At 42.3% G+C, this 15,467-nt stretch overlaps 1 protein-coding gene across 1 annotated transcript; it reads left to right on the plus strand.

The window, feature by feature from the left end:
• The first annotated feature begins 1,665 nt into the window (after positions 1 to 1,665).
• Positions 1,666 to 15,418, plus strand: LOC119900683 (cortexin-1-like). The gene is made up of 2 exons (XM_038715856.1): positions 1,666 to 1,817; positions 12,608 to 15,418. The coding sequence occupies exon 2, from the start codon at positions 13,819 to 13,821 to the stop codon at positions 14,197 to 14,199; it is 381 nt and encodes a 126-aa protein (XP_038571784.1). The 5' UTR covers positions 1,666 to 1,817; positions 12,608 to 13,818; the 3' UTR covers positions 14,200 to 15,418.
• The last annotated feature ends 49 nt before the right edge of the window (positions 15,419 to 15,467 follow it).

Here is a 15,467-nt window from a genome sequence, read left to right on the forward strand (position 1 = left end):
CAATCATGAGAGCAAACAACCCGAACATGTTGGGGAAAAGTAAATGGCGTCTGCCTGATGTTGTGTTGGCTCAAAAGGTTAATGAGGTGCTGGTTCGCTCGGAGGAGAGGAGACAACAATGCTCTTTACGGAAGAGGAGGCGTTCTACGCCGGAGGGGCCACCATAATGACACCCCTCAGATCTCATTATCAGGCTTATTGATTAGTCATGGCCACCTGCCCCTCCACCCACACACAGACCCAGACAACACACACACACAACCAGAAAAGATGAATTTTTAACTTGCATACAGGAGCATTATTCATATACATATCCCTTTCAGGTTAACATGCCGGGAGATTTTAGTCAACACGGCAGGTATGGGCTTTCTAGCTCCATTCACAGCCTCCTACACGCCACATATACACACATTTGAAGAAACACACTTGGGAAAGTGACACACTCCACATCCGTAATGTACTTGCACACACCCACACAGACACTCCACAGGGGATGAACGAATACACACTTGTATGCAGTTTAAAATGCTTGGACATTTTCAGCCCCTAATGTGCAGCAGCCATTTTGTTCCAAGAGAAAATTGCTTTAATTAGAATTAGCACAGTGATAATAGACGTGCGTCCCGCTGTCAAAGGTTTGAGCACTCACCATCACTGCACCACACACTCTAACCATCATCAGATGAACCAGCGGGGAATATCTGACATTCACTAACATGTTCGTCCTACACTGAGATTATAGAGAGGAAATGTACGTTGGAGAATACAAAAAGTCATCAAACTCAGCTTGGGTTGGTTTGCTTTTATCGTTTACATATTCAGATTCTTGTGTCAGTTGCAGATGAACCACAGTGCGTGCAGTGGTTTGGTAATAGTTAGGTAAGTTAGTAAGTATTTGCTCTACAAATATTTCCAATTGGAGCATCAAATAAGTTTCTTGGCAAAAAAATAGTTACAGGAAGCAGGTTGGCAAAACTCCCTCATCAATTACCTAAGTACTGTGGAGGTGAGTCTCTAGGACCAAAGGAACTACAGCAATGAATCTAATTAAGGCCTCTCCACACGTAGGACCTGTCTGCTTTCATGCTCCCAATTCCCACCTTCAAAGACACTTGAGCCCTTGCCCTCTCTACCAGAGACACACAGGTGAGGCGACCAGCACCAGTGGCACGTGGCTGTGGGATGGAGGGATGGAAGCAGACGGCAAAAATTGCACAGATGCCGCTGGTTCCCTCACATGGACACGGATGAGGAAGAGAATGGAGCATGCTGGGAGAATAGAGCAATTTAAGAAACGGAGGGAGGAATGAATTGTGGAGAGGAATGACGATAGAGTGGAATAAAGAAGGGAGAAAGACCCCAGAGGATGAGAAGTAGCCCACTTTTAGTCTTTCAAATTGTTTGTTTTTTATTAACCTAACCGAGCGTGGTTCTAAACCGTGGTAACAATTGTTTAAGATCCTGCAAAATTTACCAAAGTGTTTCCATAGTTGTTTCCCATCAGGGCACACGCGGCCAAGTGCAGATGACAGTTTGTTGACTATAGGCGATGATTAGACTATGATTTCTTTATGTATTGTTGTGTAAAGGCAACCTTTGTGATTGGCTATGCGCCCTGGGGGAGGCCGGAGTGGGTGGGGAGCTTTAAGAGCCTCTGCCTGCCTCCCCTCGTGTCTCCCAGCAAAGCGACACTCAGCAGCAGTAGCAGCGGAGGAGGAGGAGGACTATCACGAGAAGGAGAAGAGACGAGCACATCCCAAAGTTTGAGGCTGCAGCTGTCCGGACACCGCGGACACACGTACGGGACACCTTATCAGGTTTGTGCAATAGGTTATTCGGGGCGATATAATGCAATCACACCGCTTGAAATGCCTGTTATGTTTAAAAATCAGCACAATTAACACCACAATTACATTAAGATAAATCAGCATCGGACATGTATGCTATTGATAAGAGATTGCGATGCGAAATACAGTAGAGAATGATTTGTATGTCCTTAAGAGCTATTTTAGATATTGTATTGTAAGTTAAAAGCTTCGTCGTCGATTCCGGTGTTACCTGTGTCAAACCAAGTCCAGTCTGCCGTGTCAGTTTAACTTATGTCATAACCGCTAGCCTACTAGGTGATCATAAGAGTCCTACTGCCCAATTGGGGGGGTGGTGTTTGATGAGACAAACTTTAAAGTCCAAATAAAAATGCCAGGAGAACACTTTTTATTGTTTTAATTCATTTAAACGTTGTAGCCTATGTAAACAGTAGGATAGGGACATCCTATTAGGATTATGATATCCGGATTATGGTTATGGTCTAATCTAGCTAATATCAAAAATAGAGAGTACTGGGAGTCATTTTACCAACCCTGCTGACTTTGATTTATTTCAAACCACAAAACCACCAGGTTACCACATCATGGAGCAATGTGCCATGAAATTATTATGACAATGCTTGTGTGGCAAGACAGAATTCCTTCTTCCTTTTTAGCTCAGGGCAAGGCACCTTCAGGAAATGTGGATTGAATTATCATGCTGAGATAGAGTACCACACAGCTCAGTGTGATAGCACAGATGCATACAGTACATCCTGAACAGCTAGCAACTGCGAATTTAATTTAGGACTGTCACACTAAAAATAAAATTTTCTCAGTAATGTATTTTGAATTTTGTTTGCTCTTATAGGTTGGCAATTGGTGCTGATTGGAAAAATCTCCATCTGCAGAGCATTGTCAGTGCATTACACTCTATCTGTAATCAACTCCTATGTGTCATTGTGTATTTTGATCCACTTCCTGACCATGGAGGTGTTGGCTTTGGCCTGTCCTACACCTTATCATTTACCCACCAGGACTCAGAAATCTGTGCCAGGCATTGGACACACCTCAGTCGTCCTGGCTTCTTCCAGCCGTATCTATCACGTTACAATGACAACTGCTGAATAATTAACCAATGCCTTGTTAACAGTAATGAGTAATGTGAGTTTTTGGTATCTGGAATCTGATGGAGGTCACTGAGCAGAGGGCAGAGGTCCAGTGCTGTTCTTAGACCCAGTTTGAGATTTCAAATTAAAATGTAAGGGATACCACAAGTGGGGAACTGGTCAACTCTCTCAGCTTAAATGAAAATTAACAGAAGTATACTGTGCTGCTGACGGCTACATTTCAATAAGGTTAAGTAGCGGCACGCTTTGTTCTCGTCATGACTTTTATGAAAACAATACTGCAAAATACAGACTTTGTCTGTATTAATTCTGTCTTTTATTTTTGCCTTTTTATTCTGTCTTGTATTAATTCTGTCTTTTATTTTTGCCTTTGGCCTGATAAAGGCTGTTTGCTGAATTGTAGGTGTCTTACTATAATACCCCATAACAAGCCTCTGGTGGTCCTTTCATTATAAATGTATGCTGTGCACTGCAACATTGTTCAAACAACAGAACTTTATTCTAAACTCATAAAGTTTCCAAATACACCAAATATGATTTTTGGAGTTTGGGGAAATGGATTGAGAAATGAGACAAAAAGGAGACATGTAGTATATTTCCAGTTATAGCTAGGGCAGGTTACTGAAGTCCCACCCCCTCTCTTCAGGTCTCCCTCCAAAGTCACTCCTCCAAATGCATTTTCATGTGCAATAACTGCAGGAGCAGAACGCGCACAGGTTGGTAGGCAGGTAGACAGGTAGGTACTCTGTGGCTACTTTACTTTATTGACCAGATCAGTTTACCACTTCTGATAAATACACAGCGCGCTATGGTAACGCTGATCGGCAGGAAGTTGTCAGTGTCATCTTGTAACGACCTGTAATGAGAGGAGAGATGGAAAGGAAAGAGAAAACCTTCGAGGGTTTATCCACAAAGCACTCCTAATACCCCTGTGAGGATATACAGTATTACATGGAGTGAAACATTAGTGAATAAGGTTCTCCACTCAGCTATCTCACTGTCTTACTGCCAATCTCTGTTATTAGGTTTGATATCTTAAATGATTTATTCTCTATTGCTCACCCACATGGTTGCTTTACATTTTTCAGGCCTCGTTGGAAAGCAGCTGAGTGGGGAAGTAAAAGTGTCTTTGCTGCATTGTACTGATAGCCACTATTTAAATGTCATGCTGTAGTAAGGTTCAGTGCTAAAATGGCTTTCCCACACTGGAGCATAGAGCAAGAAATCACCTGTGCATTTTGTGGTACTTCAGTGTATTGCCCCTGAAATGATAGCAATGTCACTCTAAGCGTGATTCAATTTGGCTGTATGTAATGTGGCAACATAGCACATAGGGTCATAAACATCCCATTTGCTGCCCTATAAAGACCCACCTCCTTCTCACATGAACACAAAACAAGCAGGAAGGTGGAGCAGTCTGTGAAGCTTAAAAACACCCCCCCAACACACACACACACACACACACACACACACACACACACACCCTCCTCTCCATTCCGCTCCTCTCCGCTGTAGACTGAGTAATCAAATCAGCCGAACAGACTACCTTCACTTCAGCAAGGTGATATGTCCGTGTCTTTGTGATGACTTTTCTTCAGTGTTTAATCCGTGCTTAAGAGTCCAACTGTTGGCTTCAATTGTCAGCGTGGATCAGAGCACTCAGCAGCGCCCTGCTGAACAAAGTTATTTCAGCTTCAATGTTTGAATCAGCACTTTGCCATTGTTGAGTCTTTAAAGCTCCTCTGCATCTTATAAGGTGGACTGGATTTACTGGGCATTGCACCCTGATACTGTATTTTCACATTGATGGGTGTGGGCCATCTGTGTTTTTGCATCGCTTACTGAAAAGCATTGTTTTACTTCCTGGCTGGTGGTTGTTCTGACGTCTCAGGTCATTTCCTTTTACACCGCCTGCAGCAAAGTGTCTGACTTTTTTTAATGCTGACTCTAAGCCCTGCGACCTCGGTTTTGAGCAAGTGTTGTGTGGGCAGGGCATGTAATATATATGGCCTTCATCGTGGGCCGGTTGACTGGCTGGCACAGGCTCTGCTCTGTCCCCGAGGACTTGACAGACTGGCAGCCTGATGGAAGGAAAGTGCTGTCCTCTGACTTAAAGAGTGCTGACATCTCCATATTTTCCCCCACACACACCTCCCCGAATCCCCCTCTTTTTTCTCTTCCTCTTACCTCCAAATGTGTCTGATTGATGCCACCCAACCCCCTGTGCTCCCCGGGTAGCAGCAGACGTGAATCATAGGGATTACCGTTCTGCTCTCCACCTTTTTGTCCATGCTTTTACACTTTCTCTCGCTCTGTCGCAACTTCCCTTTTGCCTGTTCTCTTTCTTCTCTTACCTCATCCTTCTTCTGACATCCTCTCACCTCACTGCCAGGTCTTTCCTGGCGGTGTGTTGTGCTGTTCACCACTGTGACAGCAGCAGGGGGTCTTTCAATATGAATTATACAGCAGGGTTAGATTGGCCTCGTCAGCTGCTCTTATTCTCACTTACACCCACTTTCTGTCCTCTCCATTGCCCTTTTTTCTCAATAGTCATTTACATAAAAATTTTCGTTCTCTCTTTTTTTGAACACTCATCCTCACATTCATCCACTCATTCCTGACCTGACGCCTCTTGTGGACCGGTCTCCCTTCATCCTCATCATTGTGTGAATATTTCATGCCTGTAATTTATGAATTAAATGTAGGATTTAGGTGGATATGATTGGGATGGCGTTTATTTACCCTGTCTGAGGTGGGGAGCAGTGGGGATATTTGGAGAAAGGGTAGCAAATGAAAGGAGGGGGTGAGCATTGCAAGGGATTGATGGAAATGATGGTCAGATATGTCAGAGCTGATTAAGGTGGTGGCGGTGAACAGCAGAGAAAGGTGGCTTCCTTTGCTGCCTGTCAGCATGCCAGCATCAGTGAGTTAGATGGCTGGAAGCGACAAATATGTTTCGGGACTCTCTTGCCTTAGAGCAAGCCCCTGAGGCGCTTCATAACAGGAAAAAGAAAAATCACATTGAGAGCTTAGAGAATCATGACTGGGTGCAATAAAATTCACAAATAGGTTCGCTCTGTGGGTGTGTGCATTTAGGCTTTTTTATTATATTTTTATTGCCGTTACTATTTTTTGCCCGCTTTATTGAACAGAGTGCAGCAGACACAGTTATGACTAGATGTGTGATATTCTTAGGTCTCAAATAAACATCCTTTCAGCTTCTGATGTGATGCACAGAAAGAATTTCAAACCTGTGATTTTTATGTCACGTCTTGTGTGCCTGTGAATCATAGAAATTATTACAACATTTAGGTAACATAAAATGAATTGAGAAATTAAAACAGTTTTTCTTAGTTTATCAGCACAAATATAAAGCTGGAAAATGTTTGTAAAAATCAACACTCAGGATGATTGTTTATATTCCAACAGCAGATTTCTTTTTGGATATCTTGAGCCATGTTTTTTATGAAAATGGCAGTTTATGGAATGCGTAAAGGGGCTCTGGATATCCTAGATATGCACAAATGAGCAGAACATGCTGTAGGCTGTCTTATACCTCAGAGAATGTAGTTTAAAATACTGGAATTTACAAAGCATTCACATTAGTAGGTGTGTATACATGAAGATACTGTACACAAACTACCTACTGTATGTATGTATGTGTATATAAAGTTACATTACAATACAGTATGCATTCCAGCTCTCTTTGCACTATTTGTATCCCTGTTGCAGTCTGAGTTTCTGTGTATAGACATTTTGTTGTTGTTTATTGTTATTAAAGCTGATTCTGGAGCATCCCTAAAATTTCTACTGGCTCATTGGAGAGAAGTTTTAGCAGTCCTGATCAGCAGCAGGACGTCCAACATCCAGCCCTTTTACTCCACAGAGATGCAGAGTTGACTCCCTCAGGGTGCTCCCTGGTGGCAGTCAGACACGCATGTGATTCAGGCAGTTAGGGAGAGTGACACAAACATCCAAGAGAGAGGACGGACCTGATTAGAGAGATTGGGCTGCCTGGAGCTCTGATCCTGCTTGGCATTTTTTTGGGAGAATCGTGCAGTCCACCATGCAGCAGAAGACCCAATCAGAGGAGACTTTCTGCTTAGCAGCTGTATCTAAATCTGGCCTTATTGTATTAAAGTAAAACAGAAAGCTCGTCTTGTACAAAATGAATACTGATCTAGTATCTTGAATACTTTAAATATTGATGCAGGAATGACCTTGAAAACCCTAAATATGCTGATAAAGAAAATAGACTGGGTGTTCATCCTGGCTGGTGATAAAATGATAGATTGTAGGCAGCTTGGAAGATGGAATTGCTCAGCTGCATTGAGAATCACAAAGGGCGTGTTTTTTTCCCCTTTGCTCTTTCATCTGTGTACAACTCCATTTGTCTTTCTCTCTATATCTCCATCCCTTGTTCATTTGTCCTGGTTCACTACAATATAAGTTTCTCTGCGAGCTGATGTGAACAGTTTCCGACAGTTGTGGACCATTTTTTCTCCTCAGAAACACCCGGCAATGCAGTCCATACTTCAAACTGATGAGGAGTGAGCAGTGCGAAAGTACACGTGTTTATGACAATAGACAGGTTCTTGAAGAATACATCAATATAAAGTGTATTGTTTTAAAAGGTCAGCAGTCTTGGGTACTTTCCACTCTCACAGCACTGCCTTCTCATTTGCATGAACACTCAGTGAAAGAACAGGACGCTCTCTCCCTCAGTGTGTCTTTATATCTGCCTCTCACACACAAATACACACCTTCTTTTTGTACATAAGCAAGTGTGTACGGAGAGCAGAATGGCTGGCTGTGTTGGAACAGCAGAATATTTAATTGCCTAACTTTATCACCATTACTGTAGCTACTGAGTGTCTGCCAGCCTAATTATGACGGGGGCTATCTGAGGACCTGGCTGGTCGTGAGTCGAACTGCTGGCCAAGTGTAAAGAGAAACCACTCCACAGACACTTTGTTTCTCTCAGGTGCTAAAAATACCTCATGATGGTCATGTTTTGGTCTGGTAAATCGGGTGTGCATATGTACACATAAATTGTGTGTGTGTGTGCGTGTGCGTGTGCGTGCGTGTGTGTGTGTGAATCCCTTCCTTTACAAGATGTATTATAAAAGGTTAAGCTTCACATGTTGAAGTTAGATAAAGTTGGTGTTTGGAGAACGCAGCTCAAGGTGAAGTCCCCATTGTCCTCATTAGCCACAGACCCACGGCAGGCATTAGGTCCCTGAGGTGACAAATGAGCCCAGACAAACACCAACGAATCACAGCAAAAAGATATCAATAAGGCTTAATGGTGGATGGTATCGATACATTCTCTCTGCGGCCCTCCACCATTTGACACAATGTGTGTTACTTTTATAGTGATGTGAAGGAGGATACCCATCTAAGCTTGTGGATTTCATGCAGCTCCCCATTTTCTTCAGGTCCACTTTATCTTTATAAGCATCAAATTGGAAAGGGTTAATCCAATTCCCAGCAGTTTGTGGCTGAGACTGGGAGCATTTACCCCCCCCCCCCCTCTCTCTCTGTCTCTGTCTCTGTCTCTCTCTCATTGTTTCGAAAGTCTAATTACTTTTAGAAAGTGGCTTTACCCAGGCTATAAATAATGACAAATCAAGGCTGTCTTTGCACTGGACCCTGTGGATGCTGGCTTGGTGTGTGTGCTTAAAGAAGCAGTGGTGGTCTGTGGTTTTCCTGCTGAAAAGATCATGCTTGTCCTTGTTTTGATGTGGAATGTGTGTGTCTCGGGGTATTTGTGTTGGTGCATGAAAGATGAGAGAGAGCAGACAAGAGACAAACAGCAGGACAAAGAGTGAGAGCACGTGGCAAAGAAAATGTCAATCATAACTTGGGACAGCAACAGAAAAAACAACCTTCCATCGCAGAGAAATTATTAATGTGGCACCAAAGATTTGCTCTTTTTACCAAAATGCAGCTCTGGTGTCAAATATGATCAGAGCTGGAAAATGTCAAATAAAGTTCAACTTGAAGTGAAGTACATAAACTTTGCTTGCCTAAGCAGTGTATAAAGATGAAACAAACGTTTTATAACACACTATAATGTAGGTGTAAGCAGATATAAGTATTTATAAATGTATATGTCAACAAATGATACAGTGCGTTGTAATAATATAGAATATGTCTTCGTAGGAGAAGTTATAACTAATTGCCGACAAATACTTAATAAGCGCTTTGTAATTCCCACTAAGCACAGGCAGACACAAGAGGTTTTCTTACTACTGGTTTATTGAAGTCCTCGCTCCAAATCCACTGTGAAAACTAATAAAATAACATCGACGAGAAAATATAGAAACGATGTTAGCTTAACATAAACAATAACATGTAATAAATTACACAAATGTAATTGCAACAATTACAGGCTTAAAATTTCCTTTTACCTGCTTACAACTACATTATAGAGTTTTATCAACCAGTTATTAATTGTTTATACTGCTTATAATTGCCAAATATGGTCAGTTAAAATAAAGTGTAAAACTTGATTGTAGATTTAAGAGTGCCAAGCACTGTGTATGTGGGTGGTTGGGGGGGTGGGGATAGTGGGAGGTGGATAGAGGAAGGAAAAGGTGATACCGTGGTCACCTGAGAGGTAACTAAATTATTTTCAGCTCTCTTCATTTCATTTACCCCTTGATGAGTTCTGTCAACGTTAGCTTGACCAATTACTTTGTGAGAAAGTGATGAAAGATGTGTCGTTTTTGTGTGTGTGTGTTCTGTGTTTAAGTTAATCTCTGTCTATATATTGCGTGTACGTAATGAACATAAGTATGCCTACTTTTATCTCTATGCATTTATTCCATTGTGTGTTTTTTAATATGAATGAATGTGTGCGTGTGTGAAAGAGGTATCCATTTAAGGTCTTTTCATTGAAGACTGACGAGTGTCCGCTTCGCTTCTCTTTATTTCAGGGGTCTTTGGGGTGCTTTGAGGAGAAATGGAGTGGGCGAGAACTAATGCGAGTCGAGCGAGACAAGGTTGATGGACGGCTGTGTGTGTGTGTGTGTGCGCATGAGGATGATGGAGGGTGATGGTAGGAGTGAGACTTAACGAGGAGGAAAATAAGCTGAGCAATCTCTGTCTGTCCTCCCTCTACCTTCCAATGACTTATTCACACACACACACACACACACACACACACACACACACACACACACACACACACACACACACACACACACACACACTTGGGAGCCCATGTCTGAACTGTCTGACCACTGACTCTACAAAGGCTTGCTGCAAAAGGCAGGAAATACAGCATTTTTGCCATCGTAGCACTTAAATAGCTGTTCATAACTAAGAAGTAATGGTGTACCTGTTATTGTATAATGTGATAAATTTCACTATTCCAAAGGGAACAAATGCTTTTTCTTTCTCGTCTTTAAGCCCATTCCCCCTCTCCTTCAGTCTATTTATCATCCTCTAACTTAGTGATGAGATTGGGAGAGATAATGGAGGAATGCTGCCACTAAATAATTATGGGGGGGGCGGGACCATCTGTCCTGGGCAAGGTTTGGAATTGAACCTCAAGTATTGAATTGTTCGTCTTTAGTCTTGTTTTGACAAATTATGACTTTGATAATTCTAAAGCCCTTACAAATGGTTTCACGTATTTGCCGCTTCAGTTGTAAAGACAGTGTTAGAATTACTTTTTTCTGACTCTTTCTTAACAATTAGAACATTCTTCTTAAATAATAAGGGATTCAGTGAATATTCCCTCACAGTATGCTACCTCTCTGTTTTGTGTGTGCTCTGAAAAAATTATCATTTTTTTCCTACACAGCACTGGCTCTGTAAATGGAAAACAAAGAAAGTGGTGTGGACCTTGCCACACAACATTGTTCCAGCCAATCCACAACAGGTGGTGTTAGTGCAGGTGCATAGGACCAGTGGCAGAGAGAGTTCTATACACTGGCACAGTCGAACATGCTGTACTCCAGGCAGTTTTAAGAAGGAGAGATGGCCAAGAAACTGCAAAAGAGGAAAAGGTCTGAAGAGTCTAAACAGAAGTTATATGACTAATATCACTAAAGGGAGGGGTGTGTTTGTTTGACAGTTGAGTTCAAATATCAACAATCCCTCTGCAGAATCACTTATCTCCCTTTAATGCATGTAACAACCTAAAAAATAGTAACTGCTGAAAAACACTATCCCCAAAAGCCTTAAAAAATTGTATAAGCGTGGTTTAAAAACTATCAATATAAATAATTATATAAAAATGTCCTTGAAAAGAGTTTCAAGGTTCACCTGTTTTTGCAACTCACATCAGTCAGAGGCAGTGACAAGCTAGAACACACACACACACACACACACACACACACACACACACACACAGCAGGTCTATTTGTGAACACACAGAAGTGCGCATTTATTCTCAGTGTGAGTGCCACCTCCCAGGTGTGTCATTCTACTGCCAGCCTGAGTACGGTGCACCAACCACCCTGGAGACATTGGCTGATGAAGTAGCAGATAGAAAACCTTTGAACTGAAAGCGACAGAGAGAAAGACACAGAGAGAGTGAGTATATGAAAAAGGCATTTTGCCATGGTCATGCAGAGGAAAGTCAGTCCGGTTAGTGCCAGCAAACCTCTCCTCTCTCCTCTGTACTGCTGCCCGTTCACCACAGGAACTTCCACTCTGTTCATCCATCTTTATGTCCTCTATCAATCTGAATAATTTTCTTTTCATCTACCTGTGTTTTTTGTCTATCCGACATTCCTATTTTTATCGTCGTCTGTCTTTCTTTGTACCTCTCGATAATAACCAAGTCATTGCTGTAAATTTATCAGAAATTCAAATTTAACTCAATCTCTGCACCTCTGTCCATTTTCGCCCCTTAATACATTAACCTAAAATTTAAAAGCACTTTCTGTTAGTGTCTCTTCCTGTTACCAACCATCTCTCTCTCTCCTCTTTCTCTACCCCCTTCGTCCTCTTGTCTTTGTCTCTCTTAAGCATCTTTCCACACACACACAAAGTGCTCTGCATATCTCTCCGTATCACGTTTGTCTAAGCAAATAGCCCAGTCACCACTCTATTCAGATGGGCGAGCAGGAAAAAATGGTTTGCATATCATGTTTCCTCAATGATTTGAAATTTGGTCCGCCACAGGAGATGTGATTTTTGATTATTAATGAGGCTGTACAACACTTTGTCCCTCCATCGTGAGCAAATGAATGAAGGGGGTCAACAAGTGAACAAAATACCCACAGTAACAGTGCGCTGACGAATGAGGGTGCTATAATGTGTGTATCAGTGTTTTTAATAATGCATTCATTACTGCTAATGTGGCCGTAATGACACCATAATCAGCTTACTAATTGAGTGTCACTATAGGGGATGCTGATGCTGTGTTCTCCCCACAGATGGCTGATGTCACTGTCTCTGTTACTTATGGAGCAAAGGGTGGTAATAATCACAATCGTATGATGAAATGAGGAAGGAATGACTTAATCTGCTCCTTATGGTTCACATTAGAAATAATCAATCCTAATGGAAAAGTTGTGCAATGCCTTTATTTTATTTTAGGGAATTTCACTGCGCACTTATGTTATATTGTGCACATTAAACGTCGTCATAAGAGCTTTATTAGTGCCATTTTTGGACAACTATCTCAATGTTCTCCTAATCTTTTTCTTTCAGGTGGCGAGTTAAAAGGAGCTGCACCGGTTGCTCGGCTTAAACCAGGAACATCTGATGACGTCACGTCTGGTAACGACCCTCTGTCATGTCTGCTGAAGACGGTGGAACAGCACGATGAACAGATTCTGCATTCAATAGACAGAAGATCAAACTGGATGAAGTCATTTTTTGTTAATGGCAGTTTAATAACTACAAACTCACCCTCTCAGAACTTTCAAACTCATTCTCTACTGCTCCCTGCAGCTCTGCTTGTCAAAAGATCATCCCAACTTATTTGAACACTTGACAGCTTTGACCCAATTATCACACTCCTGTGAGCAAAAGGGAAAATATCTAGCAGGCAATATCAGCAGAGGTGATGCTCTGTTTTATATGCCATTGATCCACTGACCTCCTGATCTAATTAGCCACACACAAAAACACCCACACGTGTGCACACAACACACACCTGCTGTTGCTGGCCTCTGCAGATGCTTTAAATAGCCTTGTGTTTGTAACACACAGACTGGCTCACACTCTTAAGACAGCTATACCCAATTGGGTGTTGGAAGTACATCTGTGCACTATTAACTCCCACAGAGAACACTGACCTTGACTGCGATCTGGACACGTGTTTCTGTGTTTGCATTAGCAGGAGGCAGTGTCGCATCCTGTCTGCTCTGACTGAGAGTGAGAATGAGAGAGCTGATGTGGCAGAGTGGCCCTAATAAATACTCTAAAAACATTACCGCCTGAGGGTCGGCTACTCAAATAAGAAAGCCATAGAGCCTCATTACACTGTTTAGTTAGTTCCTCAAAACACGTGACACTAAAGCATAGTCCATATTAATTGAAAAGTGTGTGTGTGTGTGTGTGTGTGTGCATGTGTGTCTGTCACATTGTCAGAACAGATTAGGGCCAGGCCTTTTTGGGTCATGTCACCTTGACTGACCTACATTTCACTAAATAAACTGGCCAGCAGAGGAAGATGATTCCTGCCCTGATCGGAATACACACTTATCTTGGACAAATACATCACACTCTCTCACCTGGCGAGTGCTCTGCAGCTATTACTTGTTAATTACCTGCTAACTCAGGCTACCTAACTTCTTCTTTAGGTCACATGCCGTTCACCCAACAAACAGGGTCTGCAATATAAAACGTGTAAGCTGCCTTCTTATTAAGCCTTGTAATCAAACTCCATTTTGGCCTTTCCTTCTGCACCACACCTCATGAACACCTTCCCTTCTTTCTCCATACCTCCTCCCAATACACCACCCATCCATTCAGTGTGTAAGCCCTGCCTTCGGGCCTCGTGGAGGATGAACAATGTGCCCACACTTGATTACGAGTTGCTGCTGTCCCCGGCCAGCTCCTCACTCCCCAGCAGCCCTGGCGGTGGCAGCAGCAGCCCCCCTCTGACCTTGATTGGGGTGGACAATGAGCAGCGCACTGCCTTGGCCTTCGTAGGCCTCCTCATGCTCTTCCTGGTCTTCCTGCTGGTCAGGTGCTTCAGGATCCTGCTGGACCCCTACAGCCGCATGCCTGCATCATCCTGGACTGACCACAAGGAGGGGTTGGAGAGGGGCCAGTTTGATTATGCACTGGTGTAGGGTGATGTGTAACAAGGGGGTGAAAAGGGGATTATTTCATTGCATATAGGCAGAATCATTAAGAGCACTGACTAATTAAGATGTGGAAATGGACTGCATCAATATATAATATTGTGAATGCAGTATAAGGGGGTTCGTTGAAGTATGCCCAGTTTATATCACATATTTCAGCCTGTGTGCTGCTATAAATATGAGGCTGCAGGATGCAATGTAACCATAACAAGTCTGGTTCAACAACAGACAGACAACTGGAATCCCTGTAAGCCATGTTGGACCTTGAAGGACAGAAATAATGAGCTGCACTTCTGCCTTAATCTGACCTACTGTACTAGTCGAACAAGCTACCACATCACAACATCACTTTAGGGCTAGGTTTTCCAAACTCCAGAGCTTGTCAGTATGAAAACACAATATGACTTTGGGAAGACCACATTCACTCACGACATTGCTTCTAACCTCAAAGCTACATTTCTGATGAGCACGCTTCGACATGCAGAACACAAGCAGAACTTAAATGAAGGAGTTTACGCAAAAGCAGATGCCCCTTTAATGAACCAATGGCCGTTGTTAAACCTCCAAGTGTTAAAGTGCTGGTCAAGGAGCACAAATCCTCAAATTTATTTTAGATTTTGGACACTGATCCTCGAGCAGCACTGTAGTTTCAGATGCTTTTTAAGTCCCAAGCAGGTAGTTTGTGTCTCCATAAAAGTTTGTCCGTGTATGTTTTGTGTGTTACTGTGTCTATAACTGAGAAGCCATATTGAAACTATATAATCATTTATTACTGCAAGTAGTGTTTACGTTCACTGGTTGTGTCCTTTGCTTTAGTCAGCCTGACAAGTGTGGTTATGAAGCAGCAACCTTTAGGCAAAAGAAAGCTTTATTTTTCTATTCCTGACTCAAGTTTGGGAGTCACCTTTTTGCTATCTTTCTGTCCTTCTCCTCTTACTGTATCAATCTTCAGACTGTGGACTTTTGAGGTAGTCATGCAGCCACGTTTTAGAAGGAGGCAAAGCAGGTAGCTTTGCTTTTTTGGTGTGTTTTTTAATTAAATATTTTTCTGGCTATCTGCTTTGTTTTTGATACACTGGGTTGAATCAATGAAAATAAAAAAAGGATTTTCTTCCTCAATTATTCTTCCTACTTTCCACTGATAGATGGGCTGTGTGGAAAGTCCACATTGTTCATGCTGGAAATGAAATAAAATGATTGCTACTTATTTGTTACCTTTTGTTGCTTTTGTTAGCCACGGACGTTTGCACACAAGC

Source organism: Micropterus salmoides, unplaced genomic scaffold (genome assembly GCF_014851395.1).
Source record: "Micropterus salmoides isolate LMB-PRFRI ecotype aquatic unplaced genomic scaffold, ASM1485139v1 Ms_hic_scaffold_13, whole genome shotgun sequence".
Classification (NCBI taxonomy): Eukaryota; Metazoa; Chordata; class Actinopteri; order Centrarchiformes; family Centrarchidae; genus Micropterus; species Micropterus salmoides.

Excerpts from the sequence above, each read along its gene's own strand:
- LOC119900683 (XM_038715856.1), top strand. The coding sequence starts at position 13,819 with ATGAACACCTTCCCTTCTTTCTCCATACCTCCTCCCAATACACCACCC.